At 43.1% G+C, this 24084-nt stretch overlaps 1 protein-coding gene across 3 annotated transcripts in view; it reads right to left on the bottom strand.

The window, feature by feature from the left end:
• PALM2AKAP2 (PALM2 and AKAP2 fusion) overlaps window positions 1-9763 on the bottom strand; it is a 298140-nt gene extending 288377 nt beyond the window's left edge. For 2 of the 3 annotated variants that reach the window (XM_054177878.1, XM_009902125.2), the window contains exon 1: window positions 9379-9763. In XM_054177878.1, the coding sequence (XP_054033853.1) occupies window positions 9379-9423 (45 nt within the window). In that variant the 5' untranslated portion in view covers window positions 9424-9763. The remainder of the gene's footprint in view (window positions 1-9378) is intronic. The other variant, XM_054177880.1, reaches the window with a different exon arrangement.
• Between the last annotated feature and the right edge of the window lie 14321 nt (window positions 9764-24084).

Consider the following 24084-nt stretch of genomic DNA (forward strand, 5'->3'; position numbering starts at 1 on the left):
GGCAAAGTTTAAGACCACATTTCAGCATCATCCTATACAAATAAGGAAGCATGAGATTGAATTCATGGTTCTGTTGGTTTTGCCAGTGAAACAGGCAAACAAATCCCTTGGCCAAGCTCCATTTTTCCCCATCAGTAAACAAACACACCAAAATGATTGCAAAATTCCTTGGAACCCACTCACAAAGAAGCTCAGAAGCTATATACTCCTGCTATGACTCCTCATAATTTACTACACATGCACAGTGCAGTGCTTTCCCAAATAGATGCTTCAGACCAATCATCTTGCTGGTTAGTCTGCTTTGTAAGGATTCATCTGGTGAAAGAGTACACTTCACTCTAGACAAGAACAAAACAGTACTTACAAGCAGGTAAGGAGTTAAATACAAAGAGTGACTCCCAAAAGAGCAGGAGTGTTTAATAATAGACTGACAGTGCACCCCCTTCCAGCCACACCCCACCTTCATCCCAGCCAGTCTACTATCCATCACTTTTAGCACAGCACATAAATCCCAAAGTCTCACCACAAGAACTTCTGCCCCACTGCCTCAACAGCATGTGGCATTTGTCCATAAAGTTACACATCAGACTAGAGCTGCTCAATAGTTAAATTTTTCACAAGTATTTTACTTTACCAGAGACAACAGCAAAATCATAGAATCTTTTCACCTATTTCCAACTTCTCTTGCAAAGCATAATTTTAAAAGGCACAAAACAAAATCTAGCATCTCAGCTCCTTCTCTGTGCTTAAGAGATGTTGGTGATGTGTTAAGGGCTAGGAATGTGCTGTGGAAACATTTCTAAATTTAAACAGTTGAGTTTGGGTAAGTCTGGAGACTGTCTAGAAATTTCCCAAGAGCAAGCTGGTTTCTGGTTTCTGGTTTCTATTTGTTCCTAGTTTTCACTGATACCTTGACAGCAATATTTTTTCACCATATTTCCGCTTCTTTTGCTGTCATGTAAACATTCCTAAGGCAAAAAAACACAGATAAAACCCGCGGCAGTAATTTTAGTTTTCAGGCATTTTAGGCATTTTCCTCTGGATTTTGATTCATAATATGCAAAGGCCACAACATTTCTTACACTGCATGAAGTCCCAGTTTTTCAAATGCTCCAGAAATCAAAAGACATAACTGCTTGCAGGGTTCTTTTCATGTGCAAGGTATGCTGTGAAGCTGACTCATGGTACTGCTGCAGTCCAGGGCAGGGCTGCAGATTTGTGTGCAGGGAAATCTTTCTCCATCCGTTACGGCACATACAAATATAACATTTTCTCTCCCACGGGTGATTTCCACTGAGGTTCACAGAAACCTCATGGGTTCATATCGTGCTTACAATATACATATCATTTAAATTGTGATAAACCCTAGTTTACACATACTAAACCTATTTCTGGAAATATTTGCAGCAGGGTGCAGACTCTTCCCAATCTTAGCAGGTCCTCCTCATCACAGAATCACAGAGTACTCTGGAAATCTGTTATGGTATTACTAGCTCTTCCCCACCCTCATCCTCCCCTTTTATCCCCCCCCCTCTTACTTTTTCTTTCTGTTTTTTTTTTTTTTTTCCCCAGCTCAGAATATAAAAAGATAACAGCTACAGGAGGATTTTGTATTTCAGATACTTGGATCTTAGGACTGCTGGAGAATGAGATGGCAGAGGAAAGGTTGTAATTAATCAGAGCCATAAATGCAACTGCAAATAGGAAAACAAGTGAAAAATGGGAACTGAAAAATCCGATTAAACTATGTAGCAGCAATATTCAAATAACCTTCACGAGAAATTGCAAGGGTGCAGCCTGAGACTGTGTCCTCTTGTTCTGATGCTGGTTGCTTGAGAGAAGAGACCAACCTCCTTCTGGCTACAACCATCCTTCAGGTAGTTGTAGACAGCAATAAGGTCTCCCCTGAGCCTCCTCTTCTCCAGGCTAAACAATCCCAGCTCCCTCAGCCTCTCCTCATAGGGCTTGTGCTCAAAGCCTCTCCCCAGCCTCATTGCCCTTCTCTGGACACATTCAAGTGTTTCAATGTCCTGATTCTGTGAGTCTTTCCTTAGTGCTGAAACTCAGGAAAGAACCTCAAGACATGGTTTCTCCAGGAATGTGTCAGAGTACATGGAATGGCTATACTGCATCAGACCATCCAACCCATGCTCCATTCTAGTAGAGTGCCTAAAGCAGAGCTTAGGACCATGACAAATACATGCAAATCTTCTCTGCCAGTCTCTAGCAAATAAAAAAAAATCTGTCAAATGAGAAAGTCTTTCATGGATTCCACTTCCATTAATGTGCCTGGGTTTGCTTCAAGTCCAGGTATACTCTTAGGATCCACTACATCCTGGAGAGAAGATTAACAACTTGTTTTAGGAATGACATCTCTTGGGGTTTGTTTAGTCCACAACTGCTACCCTCCTTGGAGATCTACTAGCTCTTGTGCCAAAAGGTGTTAGTATTTCCTTATCTTTTCTCTGTGTAACACTCATAACTATATAAACTGCAGATTCATCTCACTCACCTATTTCCTAAGCAGGAAAATCCAAGCCTGCCTACTCTTTACATATCTTGCTGGGTTTTTTTTGTGTGTGGGTTGTTTTTTTGGGTGGTTAGTGTGTGTGTGCATGTGTTTTTGTTTGTTTGGTTTTGTTTGTTGGTTGTTTTGTGTTTTTTTTTTTTTCACCTCTGCTGGCTTTAAGTCTGAAAATGAATTCAGACAGATTTGATCATGTGCTTTAAGGATAAAATCATTACTTTCTAGGTGAAGGCATAGGGAACTAGAGTAATAAGTCATCATCACAACAGGAGGAAACTGTTGGTTAGATGAATTTGCCACATCTTTCTATGTGATCTCCAATTCTCATGAATAATGTCTTCTAGAAGAACTCACAAAAATTGTGAAGAAGTGTTACAGCAGAACAACCCTGGGCACATGATCAGTAAGTCATGAGTTTCAGGGGTTATGGGTGAATGGGGGGAAAGAGACACTAACTTTACTATAAATAATTTTTCTGACGTTTATAGACACCATATGATGCTCACTGCAGTTGCTGAGTGTCCAGCCCAGAAATGTAGAATGCCTAAGCTACCAGCAATTGTGACATTGAAACTGTACTGGTATTATCTTTCCAAAAGATAATTACTGAAAAAATAGTGTAATGCTACATATAAATATGTATGCACCTGCCTCCCTTTTGGGAGGACTCTAAAACCTTACCTCACTATGTGTAACTGGTGTGAAACTCATTTCCTTTGCAGGGTAAGGAATCCCTCCTCATCCCTCATGTTGACTTATTTCCCACGCTAGTTCTAGTCCCTTAGGACAAGCAGCACTGCTCAGGCTGCAGAGATCTCTGCTGTGGATCTGGCCTTGGACTTTGTTACCGTGTTCCTGAATAGGCCCCTCTGTATATAGGTGAGGATAACTTCTTTAAATGGAGGACCAAATACTCAAATTCTCTGCAGGACTGCTTTCTGTCATTGTATTTACTCCTCTACCACTCTTTATGCTACCTGCACACTATCAGTTTTGATTTTTCATTTGCATCCAAGTACAACAAAGAACACCTTTCAAGCCCTGCAAAGCTGCTTCCTGTAAGTTCTCCCCTGCCTCGCTGCCAAGGAATAAGGATCTGTTCATCAGCCTTTCTCATTAACAGCAACTTTTCAGACCTGTCAGCCAATTCTTAACACATCTAAGGCAGGCCCCACTGCTACAGGAGGGGGCTATTTGTAAACAATGTCCTGCCATACTAAGTGAAACACCTGATGACATTTAAGTAATGTTAGATCCAGCTCAATAAACTCAATCTCAGAAAAAGCAAGAACGTTCTCATTTGACAGGAGGTATCTTTGACATGGCTACTTGAACGTCAACACTCGCTTTTCTAAAAGGCTTCTCTGAGCAGCTGGTTCCCTGAGCTGGGCACTGCTAAGTAGTAACCATCATTACTGCTTTTACTTGCTCAAATATCACTACATGTTAGTGGCTTTCCACTTGCATCTGTAGGCTGGACATCTTAATATGAAAGCCTTCTCCAGTTTCTGAACTGGTTATTGCTCTCGTGGATGATTTCTCCTTAGTATTTTCCCTCAATGGCTACCTCTAATTCACCTGATATGGGTAACACATATTCACTGCACTGTATGTGCAGCTGTACCTCAGATGTACCAATAAATACTCAACACCCTCATTTCCCAGCTTTATCACTGCTAGCTAGATGATGGGAAATTTTTACATTTCCTAATTGCTTGTCAAGGTTTAGATCACGCTCAGGTGGTGATCTCTGCAGTTATAGATTAGGGCTTCATATAAAAACTTGTGGATTTATCTATTTATCCAAATTGTGATACATTAATTCAGCTCACCTGTCTCAGGGCCACCAAGCCTGCTTCCTCTGGGACTATTCGCATTCCAAACTTCTGAGCAACTTGCAGCAGGCATATTTTTAAAGCCACAAAAATGCTTCCCTTTTCACCCAAAATTTTACCCACCACCCTCTTTCAGCAAAAGAGCAGGCACAAGCACTCAAGTGTGCTATAGGAACAAGCTCAGAAAAAAGGCAGCTTCTGACAGGCATCCTCCCACAGTGTTTAGAGTGGGCACTACTCATCTCTGTTGGCAATAGAGCAGCAGATATGTGCTGCAGTAATTCAGAGTCAGGCTCAAACAGATGTTAATGGAACTGTGGTATGGTTGCAAGATTCACTGGTATATGTCTATGGCCCATGATATCCAAGCAAAAAGATGTGATCTCTGCTCAAGGAGGGACTGGAAAACCCATACCTCCTGGCCATCACATAAACTCCCTAGGACAAAGAGTTTATCTTCCTCACAAACAGAGACAACTGGGTTCCATCTTTTAGTCACTGTCACACGTTCCATGAGTGGGTCCACCAGGTCAAGGGAAGTTCTTCTCCCCCTCTACTCTGCCCTGGTGAGACTACATGTGGGATATTGTGTTCTGTTCTGGGCTCCCCCAGTTCAAGAGGGACAGGGATATACTACAGAGTCCAACAGAGGGCTACAAGGATGATTAAGGGCCTAGATAACTGTCTTATGAGGAAAGGCTGAGAGATTTGGGGCTGTTTAGTCTGGAAAAGACTGAGAGAGGGTCTTACAAATATCTGAAGGGTGAGTGTCAAGAAGGGGCCATTCTCTTTCTCAGTGGTGCCCAGTGATAAGATGAGAAGCAATAGATACAAAGTGGAACACAGGACATTTCACCTCAACATCAGGAGAAACTTCTTTCCTATGAGGACGACAGAACACTGGAACAGACTGCCCAGAGAGGTTGTGAAGTCTCCTTCTCTACAGACTTTCAAGACACATCTGGAAGTGTTTCACTGCAGCCTGCCCTAAGTGATCCTGCTTTGGCAAGGGGTTTGGACTAGCTGATCTTCAGAGATCCATTCCAACCCATACCATTCCACAATTCTATGATTCTATGACCTCCCCACTTCTCATACCAGGCTGCCAGAGTGCTCTGAGTCTTGCTATATTGTTTGTTAATTTTAGGAAACAGCTCACAGAAGCTAACACAGCTTAATTGTGTACAGTAGTATTAAAACTATATGCATGTAAAACTTCATTGTTTTTCTAAAATCACACATTCTGGGTTTTTTTAAGACCTATTTAGCTGTTTCTTGCCCTGGTAAACCATTTCATTCATGTTCTTCTAATCTTGCATGCATCCCTAACAGCACTCTGAGACAAGGGCAAAGTCCATTATTCACAGTTCACAGATAGAAATTGAATGCACAGAGAGACTGAGTACTTGCTGCTGGCAAAACAAGTGGCTAACTTATGCTCATCAAGGTTTAGATTACTGTCCTTTTTTTCCCTCTTCCCATTGGCACTTGACTCTCTACCAGACATCCATACATTAAAACTGTGATTAGCTGGAGTTACAAAGCACAAATTATCTTCAAAAGACATCAGCATTATGGTGCAAAGACTCCTATTTCCATGGTTGGCCTTTGTTTGCCTTAATAATACTCAGTGATGCACCCTTAAAATGTAGTCTACCTGTCTTCATGGCAAGCTCATTTGCTGCAGTGATTATAGAAGCAAGAACAAAGGTACAAGCAAACAGTGTGTACAAGTCTCAACAGTAAATGGGTTTCTCACTGTATACCTAGATTCAATCAGCTTGATTAATGAGTGCTGGCACAAGCTTCTGCCCATCCTAGTGAGACACTGCAGCATGCTAAAATAAAGGAAACACCAGGCTGAACCAAAATGCCAGCTTTTGCTAGAAAAGGCCATGCAGGTTTTGAGGATTGACCCCATTATAGCCAACTGGTGGCAAAAGGGCCTAACTTGTGTTATGCCATTCATCCTGAGGTAGCAAAGCTGACACTAGAAAGACTCTTCTCTTCATTGTGACAGTATCACAATATCACAGTATCACAGTATAACTAAGGTTGGAAGAGACCCCAAGGATCATCAAGTCCAACCTGTCTCCACAGACCTCATGACTAGACCATGGCACCAAGTGCCATGTCCAATCTCCTCTTGAACACCTCCAGGGATGGTGACTCCACCACCTCCCTGGGCAGCACATTCCAATGACGAATGACTCGCTCAGTGAAGAACTTTCTCCTCACCTCGAGTCTAAACCTCCCCTGGCACAGCTTGAGACTGTGTCCCCTTGTTCTGGTGCTGGTTGCCTGAGAGAAGAGTCCAACCCCTTCCTGGCTACAACCACCTTTCAGGTAGTTGTAGAGGGCAATGAGGTCACCCCTGAGCCTCCTCTTCTCCAGGCTAAACAATCCCAGCTCCCTCAGACTCTCCTCATAGGGCTTGTGCTCAAGGCCTCTCCCCAGCCTTGTTGCCCTTCTCTGGACACATTCAAGTGTCTCGATGTCCTTCTTAAACTGAGGGGCCCAGAACTGGACACAGGACTCAAGGTGTGGCCTAACCAATGCAGAGTACAGGGGCACAATGACCTCCCTGCTCCTGCTGGCCACACTATTCCTAATGCAGGCCAGGATGCCATTGGCCTTCTTGGCCACCTGGGCACACTGCTGGCTCATGTTTAGGCAGGTGTCAATCAGTACCCCCAGGTCCCTCTCTGTTTGGCAGCTCTCCAGCCACTCTGATCCCAGCCTGTAGCTCTGCATGGGGTTGCCGTGGCCAAAGTGCAGCACCCGGCACTTGGACTTGTTGAATGCCATCCCATTGGACTCTGCCCATCTGTCCAGTTGGTCAAGGTCCCTCTGCAGAGCCTTTCTACCCTCTAACTGACCAACATCTGCTCCTAACTTGGTGTCATCTGCAAACTTGCTGATGACTGACTCAACCCCCTCATCCGTATCATCAATGAAGATGTTAAAGAGGGTGGGGCCCAGCACTGATCCCTGGGGGACAAACATCTGCAGTAGCCTAAGCAGAGGAGACAAGTAACCCAACAAACTTACATGGAAAACCTGTTGCTCTGCAAAGCAACAAGTCATCAAACAAGTCAGTTCATGGGCCTACATTCAAGTTTAAAATAAGGCTGGATATTCTTGATGCTAAAGTAAAATTCTGGCAGTCAAATTCACTGCATACATTCCTATACTATATTTTAATTTTTGCCTGAAATAGGAAGCAAAACAGTAAATATATACAGAAAATGAAGAGCTAGGTTCTCAAAGTCTTCTCTCACACCAGCATAAACCTACTGTGAAGAGATGCAATACAATAGGTGATAATTTCACTTCCATAATGGCCTCACTGGTATGGAATGCAAAGCACCAAGAGGCACAGCATCTGATTTACTTTGGTGAAAGGTTTAAGCACATCACGTGGAGTGTAAATGGGTGTGGCTTGGTTTTCTGTTAAATGGCACTCACAAGAAGCAGCAAAAATGTAAAACGTGGGGTTTTTAAATGTGAGGATGGAAGTTTTTCGGAGCTATGCACAGCAGCAACTCTGCAGTACAGCTCTGTCACTTAGGACTCCCAAACCAGAGGCAGTGGCAAGGGTTGCCTCCAGTGTTTCCATTCAGAGACCTGGCAACGTTGTGCTGACAGAGAACTGTGGACCAGCTTAAAAATATGCACCTACTTTCTACTTTCTGCTGCTTGAAGACTGAACAGCTATAGTGCCTCCCAAATACCAAGTTATATCATTTGCCTCTTTTTCAAGAGGTTTTTGGGTTTTTATGGGGGGTGGTGGTGGGGTGGTAGAACAACAACCAACAATCTATTTGTTTTACATCTGGTTAAGTCACCTTGGACCTATTAGTGGAATAGTGGAGTTAAAGAAAACAGCTTGAGACAGCAGCAACAACAGCAGCAATTGCAACAGCAGCAGCAGCAGCAACAGCAGCAGCAGCAGCAGCCATTCCTCTTACTACAAAGGAAATCTGTAATCTTTGCCTGCCACAGTAAAATGCAGCATCTGTTGATCACTGGGGGTACCAGGGAAGGCAACATAAAACCCATGTGGGCTCTGCCATCTACTGTCATTTCCCTCCAGACCTCCAGGTGTGTGGTCCCCAGCACGGATGGCACCATCCAACTGGGACCAGCACAGCTGCATCAATGTCTCAGCCATGGGGAAGAAGAGCTGGGTGTCACTTGAACAAGGGCAGGCTCTGTGGGGCTGTCAGACTGGCAGTGCCCAAGAAAACACAGGCCTTTTGACACGGCACATGTGCCATGATAGAAGATGAGCTGGCAATTTTTGTGTGCTGGGATGATGGTAGGTTTTAAGCACCCAGGCCAAATCCTCACCAGGTGTCACTGCCCACCTTCCTCTGAGATTTGAGCCAACTAAGCCCATGGCTCACTCCACATTACAGTTCTAAACATGAAATGGTGCAAAACCCTGCCTTGACTTTCCTCTTGGCAGGGAATTTGTCTGAAAGCATGTGCTCAGCTATGGAGCTGAGGTGACAGTTGAACTATTAGATCAAATAATTACACAATTTTGATAATGCAATGTTTGTATTTGAGTGCCTTAAAAATCAGTAGTATCACAATCACTTTCTGCAGTAGAAGCCACCCTGCAGCAGAACATTTTAACTTCTTAATCAGCTAAGCTAAAGCTCCCACTGTGAGAAAATATCTTTTCAGCAGAGTACTGATTTTCTTCCTCAATCTCCCCTCCTCCCCACTTATTCCCTCTTTTCTTCTCCATCATCAATCTTTTAAGCGTGCCACTGTGCATTCACATTTTTCTTTCTGCACGTGTCAGCTCTTCCTCAGAGCCCCCTTTCTCTGCCAAATCCTGCAAAGCAGGCTTTAACCACTCGTTTCTCGAACGGGGAACTCCATACACAACTTCACGACAGGCAGGCTCTCCCGGCGCTTCCCAGCCACCCTGCCAGAATCCCCCTCTTCCCTCTGCAACCCACCGCTATGGACAAAAGAGCAAGTAAAATGAAGCTGACTTACTGCTATGGCTTGCAGCCTTTCCTTGTGCAACTCTGCTTCCGCCATCCTGGAGAGAAGGACACGGGAGGAGAGAGAGGGAGACGGGTGGGAAGGGCGGTGTGGGGGAAAGAAACACAAAAAGGCAAACAAAAATAAAACACAGCACACACTGCGGTCACCCGGGGGGAACTGGAGTAACTGCAAAGAAAGCCGAGCTTCTATGTAGTAGTCAGCCACTTTTGGAGGCACTGCAGGCTGGCTCACGGTAGGATCATTTTAGTCACTGGACCAGTGCCTGCTTTGCTGCCTGTCTCCCAGCTGTATTGCTAACTGCGTTTCATTGCTGCTTCTGTGTGCTGTTGCTGTCACACAAGCCATGTATGCACTCTCCAAGCAGCTGAGCGCAGGGATAGCTCGCATGGCTATAATTTTTTGCGTTGACGTCTCAGCTCATTTGCTCCTCCTATGGGGCGCTGGGTCACGACAGGAGCTCCACATCAGTAGCGTGCACAGTAATCCAAACCTGCACGACTGCCGCAGAAGTGGCAGACGGCTGTGCCACAGCGCGTCCTTAGCGAGCAGCAGGGGAGGACAGTGACGGTGGCACATGGTGCGGCGAGCTGCGGCAGGCGACTGCAGCCCCGCGTTAAAGCAGGTTTGGCTATGGGAAAGAGCGCAGGCAGCAGGAGGGAGGACACGGAGCGCTGCGGGAGCAGCGCAGCCACTCGTGAATGCGGCGGTAACACGGCACTCTGTGGAAGGCTCCTGATGCAGGGCAGCCTTCGAGAGCAGTGGTGAAGAGCATGTGTGTGGGGAGGGAGAAAGAAAGAAGGAAGGTGTCCATGCACCCCGCACGTGCGCGGCACATCAAGGCACTGTATTGTCATCACGCACTTGAAAGTGGCAGAGCCGTATGCACCCACAGGCTGCCTGCAGTTCCCAGCGGTGTGACAAATAGTGAAGGAGATGGATGGGGAAAAGAGGGGAAGGCCTGAGCCGGTATTATAGGAGTACCCTTGATTTCAAGTGTGGCTTCAGTTTTCAATTTTCCATTCAACCTTGGCAGTTGTTGTGTTTTTTGTTTGTTTTTTTTTTTTTTTTTTTCTTTTTTTTTTTTTTATGATGTCCTACTGCTTTTTTCTCATAAACAGCACAGAAGTCCTGTACTCTCTTCCAAGGTGGTTCATGGAGTGCTACTCTAAGGGTGAGCACAGGGCTGTGCCAGCAAAGGAGCACCCTCAAGCCAAGACAGCCATTGCTTTGGCTGGAGGGGTGGTTGGGGGCTGAGCATGGCATCCTACTGCTGTCCTGCCACAGGCAGCAAAAGTGCATTTTCCAGCACATAATTTTAGTTTAATAACCCCATGCTGAGAAGACAGGGAAAATCCATCTTCTTGGAGCAAAGAGGTCTGCCCACTCATCTGCACACCACCCATCCTGATGTTTTGCCTCTTTGCTGGCACTCCTCTGCTCTCCCAGACATCCTCCACCTCCATCCCATTTCCAGATCAAGGATGTGCTACTTGCTGCAGGCTGCTTTTCAAGGCAGCTGCTTTCTTAAGTGTTTCCACCTCCTGGTCACATTTCCCTTCCTGGTGCCCAACCTCCTTGTCTCATGACAACATGTCGTAGCAACTTGTTGCTCAGCTTTGCCTTCCTGAAAGAAGTCCTTTGTTGTATAGAAAACTCACAGAAGTTTATATAAATTCCGGTAGTCTTTGTGGCTAGAAGGCAAAGTTTTATTGCTGTATGCCAAGTGAGGCACTATGTGTAAGTGGGTGTTGGGGTAGGCTATGGAAAATGCAACAGTTCCATCTTAAACTGAGATACTGCCTTTCTGCTTTAAGTTGGAACTTAAGTTAGAAGTTCCAACTGTAATTTGTTGGATGGTATCTGCCCTGTAGCTTCTTTGGTACATTTCAGCTTGTTATTTTTCTTCTAAACCTTGCTTTTTTTGTTTTCACTCACTGCTTAAATGTCCATGTATTGCTGCTACAGCTACAGCTAGTTTTGAAATATCCTGTCACAGAGGATCCAGACATCTATACTCCCACATGTGCCCTGAAAACATACATGGGCAACTCCTACTAAGACTTGCAAGTTATGCAGTCAATACCCTTCTTATGTTTTACTGTTCAGCCTTGCCCAGAGGAGGAATTCTGCTACAGGCTATATCCAGCAAAGGCAAAAGAATGTCCCAGTCCTAACTGCAGCTGGGATGGGCAATTTACTCACTGCAGTTACATTAGATGCTGCCAAACTGGTGTGTGAAATGTACCATGTCAGGCCATCCCCTCTTTCCTTCCATACAGCATCCACTCAGCAAAGCACTTAAACATATATTTGAGTGCATTCAGGGTAGTCCTATATAAAAGTGCCTGTGTGCATCTTCTGATACCTTGCAATAGATCATGAAGCACAGTAACTGTAGATGATCTGGACACTGTATGAGCCATATGTTTGTCCTCTCTCCCACTACTGCAGTTCATGTGACAGGTGAGGGGTAAGCAGGGTGCATCCTAGTGAGTTTTGAGGCACTCCTGCCTCCAATGAAATGTACTGCAGGGTTATACATCCCTCTTCAGTTTAGTTTGCTAAGGAAGCTACTGCTCTGCTGTAGCAGCCCACCCTATCAGTTCTTAATGCTTGTACAGAAATTATAGAGGGTGCATCAGTAGTGGAGCAGTTTCTTGCTGGTGACTTGCAATGCAGAGGAAAGGCTAGAAGTCATACAATAATAACAACCACCAGTTTCCCTACAGTGTCTTTCTTTTATATAGTTTGAAACCTGTAAAACAATGAGATAGGAATCCTTCACCCAGGAGGTTCAAAGAGTACATTCAGGTGAAATAACCTCTACAAAGTGGCTTACAGAGTCTGCAGAGAACATCCCCTGTGGATATTTGGCTAATGAAGGCTGTTTTAAATGAAACAGAACAGGTAATTTAATTTTTATACATTTTTTTGGTCCATGTTGGTTGAGGTTTTATTTTCTAAGAATGTTTTGCTATGTTGTTAAGGAAAGAAATTTTGTTAAGCTTCACAGTTTTTTAATTGTTTTATTTTACTTTTAGGGCATTAGGGCAGGGTAGTATTTCCAAATTTTGAAGATACTGAGAAAATAAGAAAGGATAGAGGGTGTAGGGAGGAGCAGGATTTTCAGAGAGTAGATAATCAAGATGAAGCAAGTATTTAATACTCTGTTAAGCAGATAAAATTCAAGAAGAAATTAAGCATGTCCCTTTTAGTTTCAAATGCCTGTTACAAGGCTGTTCTTTTCACCACAATTATTTAAAAGAGCAAATGTGAGAATTGCATTGCATTTCCATAAAAAAACCAGATTTTTATTTTAATTTCTTTGGAAAAGAGTGTAGGAAGCAATTTGTTGTCCCTACTTGATGCTGGAGAGAATCCCGAAAGGACTCTAAGCTATGCGTAGCCTAAAATTTTAATGAGACCTCTTAGTTGTATGGTGGAAGTCAGACTCTTGTCCTTGCCATGGAGCTGAGAGGGATTAGAAAAGATTCTAGTTTAAATCACCTGTTTGTGTTTTGGCAATCCATTTTATTTTTCATTTTGCAAGTGCACTGTACGCAACCAGAACCCTTCTACATGATGCTGGGCATCTTGTTTTTGGGGCAAATCTTTTGGCTTCCTATCATTCTGGCTGTTGGTAGGACTGAATCAGTTTAAGAAACCAGACTCTGGCCTCAGTCCTGTGTAAGGAAGGCACGCATACACATGAAGGTTGGGATTAATGCCTCAGACATTGCAAATGCATCAACATGTTTTTGTGGTGACAAGTTAGTGGTTGGTTCCTGGCAGTGGCTGTCAAGAAAACACTGAGGAAGGAAGGAAAACAGAGTTCACATTTGCATTTCAGATTGTTTAAGACTATATACTTCTGCCTCTTAAAATTACCACATGCCAGCATGTTGCATTGTGCTGCACTAATACTGCTCTGGCATCCTCAGATTTGTTGAGCATTCCTCCCTAGGGCATACTTGAACCATATTATTTTAATCTAAAACAAAATTCTGAGGCTTGATTAATCTGGGTTTTGTCTTCCTTACCAGAATCTGGCCTTAGATGCTATATTAAAACAAGCCAGGAATGAAAACTTCATCTAAACTTAGATTCCTGAGCCCATCATCCATACTCACTTTTTGGACTCCCTCAAACACAGCACCTCACACAACACAGCCTTTGAAATTTTTGGCAGTGGCACCATCTGACATTTCCAGGGAGAGGCTACTCCATCTGCAGTTTTAACTGCAGCTCTCAGTTTTGGTAGACTGCAGTCTCAGTAGACAGCAGTCTCATGCTGTCCTTCTCTCTCTTACTAGGCTGCTTTGAGGGAACGAACAGTATCTGAAGCACCAGGGGTGGTTCTTGGGCCACTGGGAAGCTCACAGCTGTGAACTGCACCTCAAAGTCATCCTGCCAGGACAAGCTGGCAGAGTCATCCTACCCAGACATGTTAACCCAGAATGTGCTGGCTGCATGGTGAGGGTTGTGTGTCCAAGCCCTTGCACACTCACTATGTGGCTGGTGGGGGGGTGCCAAATCCACTACCACTCATGCCTTGCAGCAGTGAAAGTCAGCAGTGCCTGAACACCCCAATATGTGCCTTCACTCTGCTGCAGAGTGGCAGATGCTAGCAGCAGTACACCTCCTTCATTCCCACTGCCCCCTTTGTGGGTCTCATGGGCACAGCCCCTAGCTGGTGTGGGCTGGTAGGAAAACCAGCCCAAGCAACAAGACAGACAAAGGCTGGACATCTCCTTTCCTGGAGAATAGAATAGAATAGAATAGAATAGAATAGAATAGAATAGACCGGGTTGGAAGAGACCTTCAAGATCATCACGTCCAACCCCTCAACTAATCCAACCAAGCACCCCATCAAGTCTCCTCCTGAACACCTCCAACGACGGCGACTCCACCACTTCCCCAGGGCAGCCCACTCCAATGGGCAATCACTCTCTCTGTATAGAACTTCTTCCTCACATCACATCCAACCTAAACCTTCCGAAATAGAGATCATAGAATCACAGAATGGCTTAAGTTGGAAAGGATCTTAAATATTATCTACTCCAAGCTCTTCCTCATGGGCAGGGACACCTCTGAACTAGACTTGGTTGCTCAAGGCCTCACCCAACCTGTCTTTGAACACCCCCAGGGAGGAGGCATCCATAACCTCCCTGGGCAACATATTCCAGAGTCTCACCACTATGATACTGAAGATGGGGAATCAATAACAGTTATGTCTGAAGCTGAACAGGATCACAGTGGCAGAACTCAAAATGTCTGTCTGAGTCCAGTTTTGCAAGTGCACAACAACATTCTTTCTTGCTTGGAAAAAAATTATCTTCTCATCAGACTCAATTTAATTGAATTTGTTTCTTCTTCCCTTTCTCTGTTTCAGCGCTGCCACTTGCTATAAAGACGTGGTTGAAGCATACACAGCAGGAGATGGCATTGTTTAAGAAATAAAAAGCTAGAGCACAGGGCATTGTTTTAAACTTTCCCAAGACAGCAGGCTTATGAATAGGTAAGCCATAATTTATTAATAACTACAGTCTATCAGGTTTTTCCATGTTTGTGTAATTTCATTCTGCAGCCATGTCAAGCTTGCAATTAGAAATCCTCTGACTAGAGGAATCTTCATGTGACCATGCCAGCAGCAGGACACCTCTGGTTGGAATGGGCCCTCAAGGGTCTCTGCAGAACAGCGGTAGCCTAAACAGATGATATCTATTGTCCATAAGCAGGTGCTTATAAGTGATTCTACTGGTATCAATAGAATAGAATAGAATAGAATAGAATAGAATAGAATAGAATAGAATAGAATAGAATAGAATAGAATAGAATCAATAAGGTTGGAAGAGACCTCAAAGTCCAACCTGCCACCCAAGACCTCATGACTACTAAACCATGGCACCAAGTGCCACGTCCAATCCCCTCTTGAACACCTCCGGGGATGGTGACTCCACCACCTCCCTGGGCAGCCCATTCCAATGGCAAACAACTCTCTCTGTGAAGAACTTTCTCCTCACCTCGAGCCTAAACCTCCTCTGGCACAGCTTAAGACTGTGTCCTCTTGTTCTGATGCTGGTTGCCTGGGAGAAGAGGCCAATCCCCTCCTGGCTACAACCTCCCTTCAGGTAGTTGTAGAGAGCAATAAGGTCTCCCTTGAGCCTTCTCTTCTCCAGGCTAAGCAACTCCAGCTCCCTCAGCCTCTCCTCATAAGGCTTGTGCTCAAGGCCTCTCCCCAGCCTCACTGCCCTTCTCTGGACATGTTCCAGAGTCTCAATGTCCTTCTTAAATTGAGGAGCCCAGAACTGGACACAGTACTCAAGGCATGGCATGGCATAACCTGTGCTGAGTACAGGGACACAATGACTGGGCAAATCTTCCTCAACATAGCAGTGTGCCCAGGTGGTCAAGAAGGCCAATGGCATCCCGGCCTGCATCAAGAATAGTGTGTCCAGCAGGAGCAGGGAAGTCACTGGGCACACTGCTGGCTCATGTTCAGTCAGCTGTCAATCAGTACTCCCAGGTTCCTTTCTGTTTGGCTGCTCTCCAGCCACTCTGACCCCAGCCTGTAGCTCTGCATGGGGTTGTTGTCACCAAAGTGCAGCACCTGTCACTTGGACTTGTTGAATGTCATCATGTTGGACTCTGCCCATCTGTCCAGCCTGTCAAGGTCCCTCTGGAGAGCTCTTCAACGCTCTAACAGATCAGCACCTGCTCCTAACTTCATGTCATCTGCAAATTTACTGATTGACTCAATCCCCTCATCCAGATCATCAGTAAAGATATTGAACAGGATGGAAGCCAGAACTGATCCCTGGGGGACACCACTAGTGACTGGCCTCCAGCTAGTCAAGCACAAGAAGCAATGATTTTCCTGAGACCTCTTGTCATGCCAGCCTCCTTGCCATTCTTAACAAGCATAGTGTTAGCATCAGATTTATTCCATACCTTCAGTCCTTGGCAGTAATTAATGAAGCAAACCACAGGGCACTCTCTGTGAAAGCCTGCAGATCACTAAAGCACAAGGTCCTGTTTACAGTGACCTTCCTTGCAGTGGTGAAGGGCAAGTAGAAATGTTGTACATATTTCACCTTTCTCCCTTCTTTCCTTTCCTGGTCACTGGATTTATTTGAGGCTTTCAAGGTGGAGGAAGCAGCCTGTCTCCTCTAAGGATTTCAGTGCCAGCTTTTAGCACCACAGCTTTCTTACCCAGTTAATACCTTGTTTCAGGAACCTAGCCTGGATCGTGGAGGATAGAGGGAGATTGGACAACCTTCAGAGGAGAAATGTAAGGGAATCTTTCCCAATTTCCTTTAGTGTCTCTGAAACTGCACAAAAATCCTGGTCAGGCCTTACCTTCCACTTTCTATTCTCAGTGTCCCCAGTGACACTTTAAATCCATCTGGGGCAAAGAGGGGTGGTGAGACAAATAATACTCCTAGCACTCCAGTGCAGGGCAGAGATGTATTTGTGAATAGGGCAACTCTTCACTAAAAAGGGACTTTTGATGAATTTCTATTCTATCAGCATAATGGTACCACTGAAATAGGTCATCATCCCTTAGCTGTGCATTCCCCTGTAGCTGTTAATGAGCTGAGATTCACTTGTACACCAGGACTTGTGTTATTCTACCACATTAGAAGCAATTTGTGACACTAAGTTTCATGGATCCTGACAACTTTAATGCTGACAGGGAGGAGACTTTTGCCCATTCTACCCTGTAAAGCTGGCTTGGTTATTCAAATCTGCCAAGAGAAAGAGGAAAACCTGTATATTTATTTTACACTGGATTAAAAAAATAATAATAGAGCTTTGTTCCTATAGATTCTGGCATGTCCTTCTTCTTTCTATTCAAACAACCCAGACTGCATCAGAAAAGCTGCTTTTAGCAGCATTTAAGTCCTTGTGCCTGCTGATCATCCCCCACATATAGTAGTATATTGCTGAAATTATATTCCCTTACAATCTGCAAAATATTTACTGCTGAATTTTGTGTTAGTACACTGGATTTCGCTTCAGAAAAGAAATATTACTTGCAGGCCATCTGGCAAAATCTATAGAAGAGCTTAAAATAAGCTACTGCCCTGCCCCAGCAAGTGGGGCTGGTATCTGAATATCTGGGGTTTGTAGCTACTCTGATCACTGTGTGATCTTTGCTTCTGTTCCTCCACATATGACAAAGAAAAAAAATAAAAGATAACTTAATGCCTCCTTTTTAAAAGCCCTTTTGATTGTAGACCAACTAGTTCATTCTCTTTGTCTTCTAACCTAGTAGCATACTCAGAGAAGGACTAGGGGATTTGCATTGGATTTTCAATGCCAAAAAAAGTGATAAGAACTTCACTCCATTTTAAAAGGGCAGCTTTTGTTAACGACAAGTTTTCATCTAAGGTTAAATAACCAGGAAATTTATGACAGTGTGTCCTCCTTCTCCACAGAGGGGCAGCCCAGAGAGGTGTCTTTAGCCTTTGTGCAACAAGGCTGTAATTTAGTCATGAATGTTTCAGATCAGTCCACCTCAATTCCAGCTCATTATAGAAATGAAAGAGTTGGAATTTTGATTGTACTTTTTTAGATGAAGAGGACTTAAATCCATCCATTCAAATAAAGGGTCTGATAGTACTTTAGAAGAGTTGCAAGTCAGATCAAAGCAAGTCTACTTAGCACAGCGTGCCCTTCTGAAATTCTCCAGAGACCTCTCATTGCAGCCTTTAAGCCTGCTAGCAAGTGGTGCCAGCCCTAAAAACCCCCGACCCCCTAATCACAGATTTTTAGGCAGTATCCCATCTTTGGTCCTCTGACCTGAAAAAAAAAAAAAAAAGAGGAAACATTTTGCACAGAAATAATTTCCTGGCCTTTTGGCCTCTGCTTCAGACTGTGGCAGTCACATAGAAGGATCAGAGATGAAAATAACTGGCTACCTTCTAGATTCATGCTGAAAGTTTACTATGAATTTTGGATCAGTCTACACTATGCTCAAATTGGTACACCCAGCTTTTGCTGTTAGCTAGGGAATTCATTAAGGTTTTGACAGCCTGAGGCAACCACTTGGCTCCAAGAGTTTGACCTGAGCCAGTGGAACGTGTGGTACGTATTATGCAAAGCCACTGCATTGCATATGTGCAATTATCTTCCAACAATCATTAAGGCTGTTGGTTTTTCTCCATGGTCCCACTTCCAGTGCTCAACACAAAGTCACTCAAACACATTGTGATGTCCCTTTCATGGGAAATGTATCCCCAGTGGTTCCTTGCTCAGGGCCACTGCAAATATGTGGTATTCCCTATAATGCTTTCTAAAGGCTGGTGCTATGTAAAATGGCAGTGGATACTGAGAAAAATCATAATCAAGCTTCCTGATGAAAATGTGAAGTTCTACTGACTGGCTTCCAATTCATGTTATTCTAATGGTATTATTTTGTGCATTATCATGGTAAAATACGAATTGTAGAAGTGCTTTGTATTATGCTGCGTAGCACATACAAGTCTCACTCAAGATCAGATTATCATTAAACTGGTATGTCTTGTGTGCATCTAATTAGGAAATCATCTTTATATCATGCACTTCTAATGTCCAAATGCCTTTTCTGGTAAGAACTCTGATAAGACAACATTCATTAAACCTAGCAGTCAACAGTTCCTAGGCTGAAATTTACTGTGGATTTACCAAGCAGTCTAAATGATTGACATTGTTTTTCCCAAATTCTAGTGGAAAATGATTCTTAATCCTCTAGACTCCCTGTCAACATGTCTACATTTTAAGCTTCTGAATATATTCCAGTTTTAGAACCTGGAAGAGAGTACAGCACATAATTGTTTCAGCACTAGAGTCACCCAACCTTTTAAATAAAGACATTTGGGAAAAGGCTGGATGCTTTAACACTGAAAACTTGTAGTTGCTTCTTAATACAGAACATAAGCAATCTATCTTTTCATTCTTTCTCCATCCTGATCTGGTAGATGTCTCTTATACTGGAGAATAACAAAACATGGTGCAAGGCTGCAAGTATCCTCAGCCTTGTGATAAATTCAGTCCTTTTGAGAGGGGTCTGAAGGGATACTAATTTGTAGCTAAAATAGTTACTGCAAGTTGTGCCAGGAAGTAAAATAAAGAGACTCCCTCTGAACTTGGGACTGGTTCTCAACAGGCAGGTAGCATGACAGTGCCTACTGTAATTATGTGCTCTCTTCATTAATTAAAACAATATGGTTATTGTTATTTTCATAATAACACATAATATGGTAAATATTAATTTATGACTAAATATTAATTTATGACTACATATTAACCACCTCTGCACAAATGGAGGAGACATGTCTGCCTGTTAATGTACAAGATAAAACTTGGTTTTTTTCTCTTGAGTAATTGTTTTGAAGAACTGGAGCTTTGCAGATTTCCTAAGGAGATTTCAGTCAATCTAGTAAAGGTGAAGAAAACCCATCAGTTTAGGCCTGCTTCCACCACTGCTCACTCTCCACAGTATAAGGGTCTGAGATTCTTTCGTAAGGATGGTAGAGGAGCCTTGCTTTACTGATAGAAGTATAAAGAGAGAAAGAGACACAGCTAATGAAAAGAATATATCTCCTCTTCATGATGTTACCCAATGCAGTTGTCTACTCTTATAGAAAACTGATCTTTCTTTTCCTCTGTTTTCCCTTGATTTCTTCAGATTACTGATTTATTTTGATTCTCTGACAGCGTAACATTTACATTTTGGGCATTCACCAAAGGCATGGAGAGTGCTTTACTCTCTGTCTGCATCAGATCTATTTAGGCAACTTAATTTTCTCCACATGTTAAACTGTTATTATCAGAGATAAGTATTCTTTTTAATGACTGATATTAAATTTCCAGTTGAGATTGTATCAAAGAAGACAAAGTGTTTGTTGATTCTAGTGCCCAGACAATCACAAAGAATGATTTTATAGATGTTTCAAGATACTTCCAGCCTGTGTAAACCTATATACCTATGTCTACAGCAGATACCAATATTGTATCTGCTGCATCATGACAAGTGAGGTGACAGGACCCCTGGATGTATGTTTGAAACAACCTCTTCACAATTTTTGCCAAATTACTGATTTCTGAGCTTTAATTTATCTATACTGAAAGCATTCTCAAGTCACACTTAAGGATAATACCACTTTCCAGAAAACTGGGACCACAGGAAAGAAGGGGCTTTGAAAGTTGTATTTCAAGCTCTCACATTTCAGATTAGTCTAGGAATTTCAGCAGCACCAACCCCCACCCCCAATTACAAACACAAAAAGATATAGAAGTATAGCAACATTTTCAGCTTACTTCACAGAAGGTGTGTAAGTGGCAATTTCGAGCCCCAGCTATTCTGCTTGAATAACATCTGCTGTGTCTCCACATCAGTAATGCTACTTACAAATCAAACTCTAACCTAAACAATATTAGATTATTTTATTGAGTAGAATAGATTAACAAACAGACATTCTGTAAACCTGGTTGCTAATCAAGCCCTGATAACTTGCAAATCATTCCTGCTTTCATTAAGGTGTTCCTTTGCCTGCCCTTTTCTTGGCTTTTGTGTTTAGTTTCTGTTTGTTTGTTTGTTGGTTTGTTTTGGGGGGATGTGGGGGGTGGTGAGTGGTGTTTGTTTGGAGTTTTTTATTTGGGTGTTTTGTTTGTTTGTTTGTTTTTAAACAGAACTCAGTATTGGGGCTGCTGGTTGTATGGCTGCTGAAGAAGTGTGAAGATTCTATGATTCTATGATTAGCTAAATTACATCTGGCATTGCAATATCTGCACTTACAAAAAAAAAAGCTAATAATGAGTGTTTTAGAAGTTCCATTATTAGCAAAGTAATGATAGCTTATCAAATGTGTCTTACACACAAGGTATGCACTGATTTTAATGAGAAAGAATGATTTAAAGACACTCCCATTTTGTTTGATGAATTTCTCAAAGGGTTTGCTTTTCTTCCTAAAGGTAAGATATTTTCTGAGAAATGAACATTGCCTTATTGGTTTTTGGGTTGTTTTTACTTTTGTATGGAGGAAGTGTGAGAATATAAATTTTCAAATAATGTGATGTATTTTTTTATTTTTGGTTAAAAAAAAAATATAATTATTTGAGATTCTACTTACTTAGCTACTTAGTACCTTCGAAATAATGCTGCCTTGCCTGGAAGCTCACAATCAGACCTTGAAGAACAAGTTTGGATTTGATTTCTCTTTCAAAATATCATGCTATCAGACCACGTTCCGCTTGTTACCAATCTAAGTTTCTAGCCCTCTACTAATTTATAGTTAGTTTTGACTGCCAGTGTTATATTGTGGCAAGGAGTTCCATGAACTAGCTCCAAAAATGCTTATTTTAATAGCCTTTGTTGATGTTGTTGCTGTTGGTTTCACTGCACCTGTTATCCAGATAACAGAGTTTTGATAGAGACAGGCTGTCTGTCTCATCCCATCATGAAAGTGTACCAGCTGTGAAATTTTGTAATGGGAATCGTTCCTGCAATCAATATAAGCACAGTTTTCCCAAATCCCGCAGAAACACCACTACTGCAGAAACAAAGTGTAGCTCATCATCTTCTGGAGTGAGGCAGAGAGGAAGAAGGATACAAAACAAAAGGAACATTCTTGGTACTTTGAAGAGGAACAAAGAATGTACTGAGAAAAAGGACTTAATAATGTAAAAATGGCAGGGAAAACAGGAGCTGCATTAGATCGGAGATCTGGCGTGCATTGTCAAATTAAAATGATGTTTCAGGGGAAGCAGAGCAAGTAGTTTAGTCTGTTGTTTTTATGCAAAAGATTCTGCAATAAGCAATAGCTTGACTTTTGTTTGCCTTTGAGTGATCCACAAATTCAGAAGCTACAAAGCCAGAGAGTTGAATGCAGCACTGCTGCAAGTACGAAGCTGGAAAAACTTTTCATTGCTGCCCACATCAGAGACCATGAATTAGAACTGTTTCAAAAGGCTTTGAAAGGTGGCTTAATTTGTTCTGGAGATCAGCAGATGCAGCTTATATTTTTGTATGGACGTGCCCATCTGTACAGGAAGCTCCACATGCAGCTAGGCAGGTATTTTTTCCTTTTGCTGAAATCTCATCCTGTTGTACATCTAACTCTGAGCAACCTGATGCCCACAGATACTGTGGTTATTGCAGCTTTACTGCTTAATAAACTTTTGGTCTTTTGGCTCTGGATAAATCACTGTGTGACAGCAAATCTTGGCTATGAAAATGCAGATGATGCACAGTGCAATGTCTTATAGTACCTTTCACCTCTAAAGCCCACTACAGGCCACAGGGAGACCTTATTGCTGTCTACAACTACCTGAAGGGAGCTTGTAGCAAGGTGGGGGTTGGTCTCTTCTCCTGGGCAACCAGCACCAGAACAAGAGAACAGTGTCAAGCTGCACCAGAGGCGGTTTAGGCTGGATGTTAGGAAGAAGTTCTTCATTGAAAGAGCGATTGTCCATTGGAATGGGCTCCCCAGGGAGGTGGTGGAGTCACCATCACTGAAGGTGTTTAGGAAGAGACTTGATGGGGTGCTTGTGGCCATGGTTTCGTTGATTAGATAGTGTTGGATGATAGGTTGGACTCGATCTCAAAGGTCTGTTCCAACCTGGTCTATTCTATTCTATTCTATTCTATTCTATTCTATTCTATTCTATTCTATTCTGTATTTGTAAAAAGTTTTGCACATTGATTCTGCCAGTGGAAGGCAGAATTTTAGAGGAGTTTCCAGGGTAGTTTCTGCTGAATGGGGAATGGGAGGAATACTGATGATTCAAAGTCAAGGAAGTCAAATTCTATTTGGAACCCTTGAACAGATGTCCTTCAAGAGGTAATCTCACTGAAATCACGCATGCCTCTGTTTGCAGAGCCTTTTCCACATGTTTCACCCCGTTCATTCCAGATATACTCAACTGCTGAGTCTGTGTAGTACAAGGTGCTACCATTTGTAGGTTTTTGAACCCTGAAAGGGACTTTCTTGGGTGCAGAGTTGGGGGTTGGCTGCAGGCAGAGGAATATCCTTCCAACACAGGACTGGGGTTCAGGATGTCCCAGATATGTTCCAGGTTGTATTGCCCTGCAATGTTGCTCCCACACAGTACTCTCCCTTACAGCTCTCTGGCTACACAGAGCCCTGCTGAGCCGTGATGGGAATGCTGCCGGGAACAGCAGGAGAAGCTGAGAGTCCTCCTCGATTTCCACAAATGGCTGTTTCCCATGGCTTATAACTCAGCCAGCTTTCAGAGAAGATATGTTAAGTCAAAGCAGAGCATATTCTGCTTTCAGTGGTTTGCTTTCCCAAATTCAATACTTTACCCTAATCTGCTGATGTTTCAGAGCTGCTAAAATAAGACATACACACACTCAAAAATGTTTCTGCTGCCCAGATATAGAGTTGCTGCCACCATTGTAGCTTGGTATCCTCATGCAGTGGGAATGAATTGAGAGCAATTTTTAACTCCTGGCTCCTTCGGCTTGGTTGGCAGTTCAAATATCTTTCCAAAAGCAGTAGATCTCATGCCTTAACACTGAAGAATGTGTCTCAGTAGTAGACCACCAGTCTTCCTAGGGCATCACATCTGTAACCAAAGTCAACATAATACCACAAAAAATACCCTGTTGTATTCAAAGTAGTTCAACATTTTCTGCAAGGATATGCAGAAGGACAGAGTTAAGCTTTTGCCCTCCCTACTGTTTAC

Source organism: Dryobates pubescens, chromosome Z (assembly GCF_014839835.1).
Source record: "Dryobates pubescens isolate bDryPub1 chromosome Z, bDryPub1.pri, whole genome shotgun sequence".
Lineage (NCBI taxonomy): Eukaryota > Metazoa > Chordata > Aves > Piciformes > Picidae > Dryobates > Dryobates pubescens.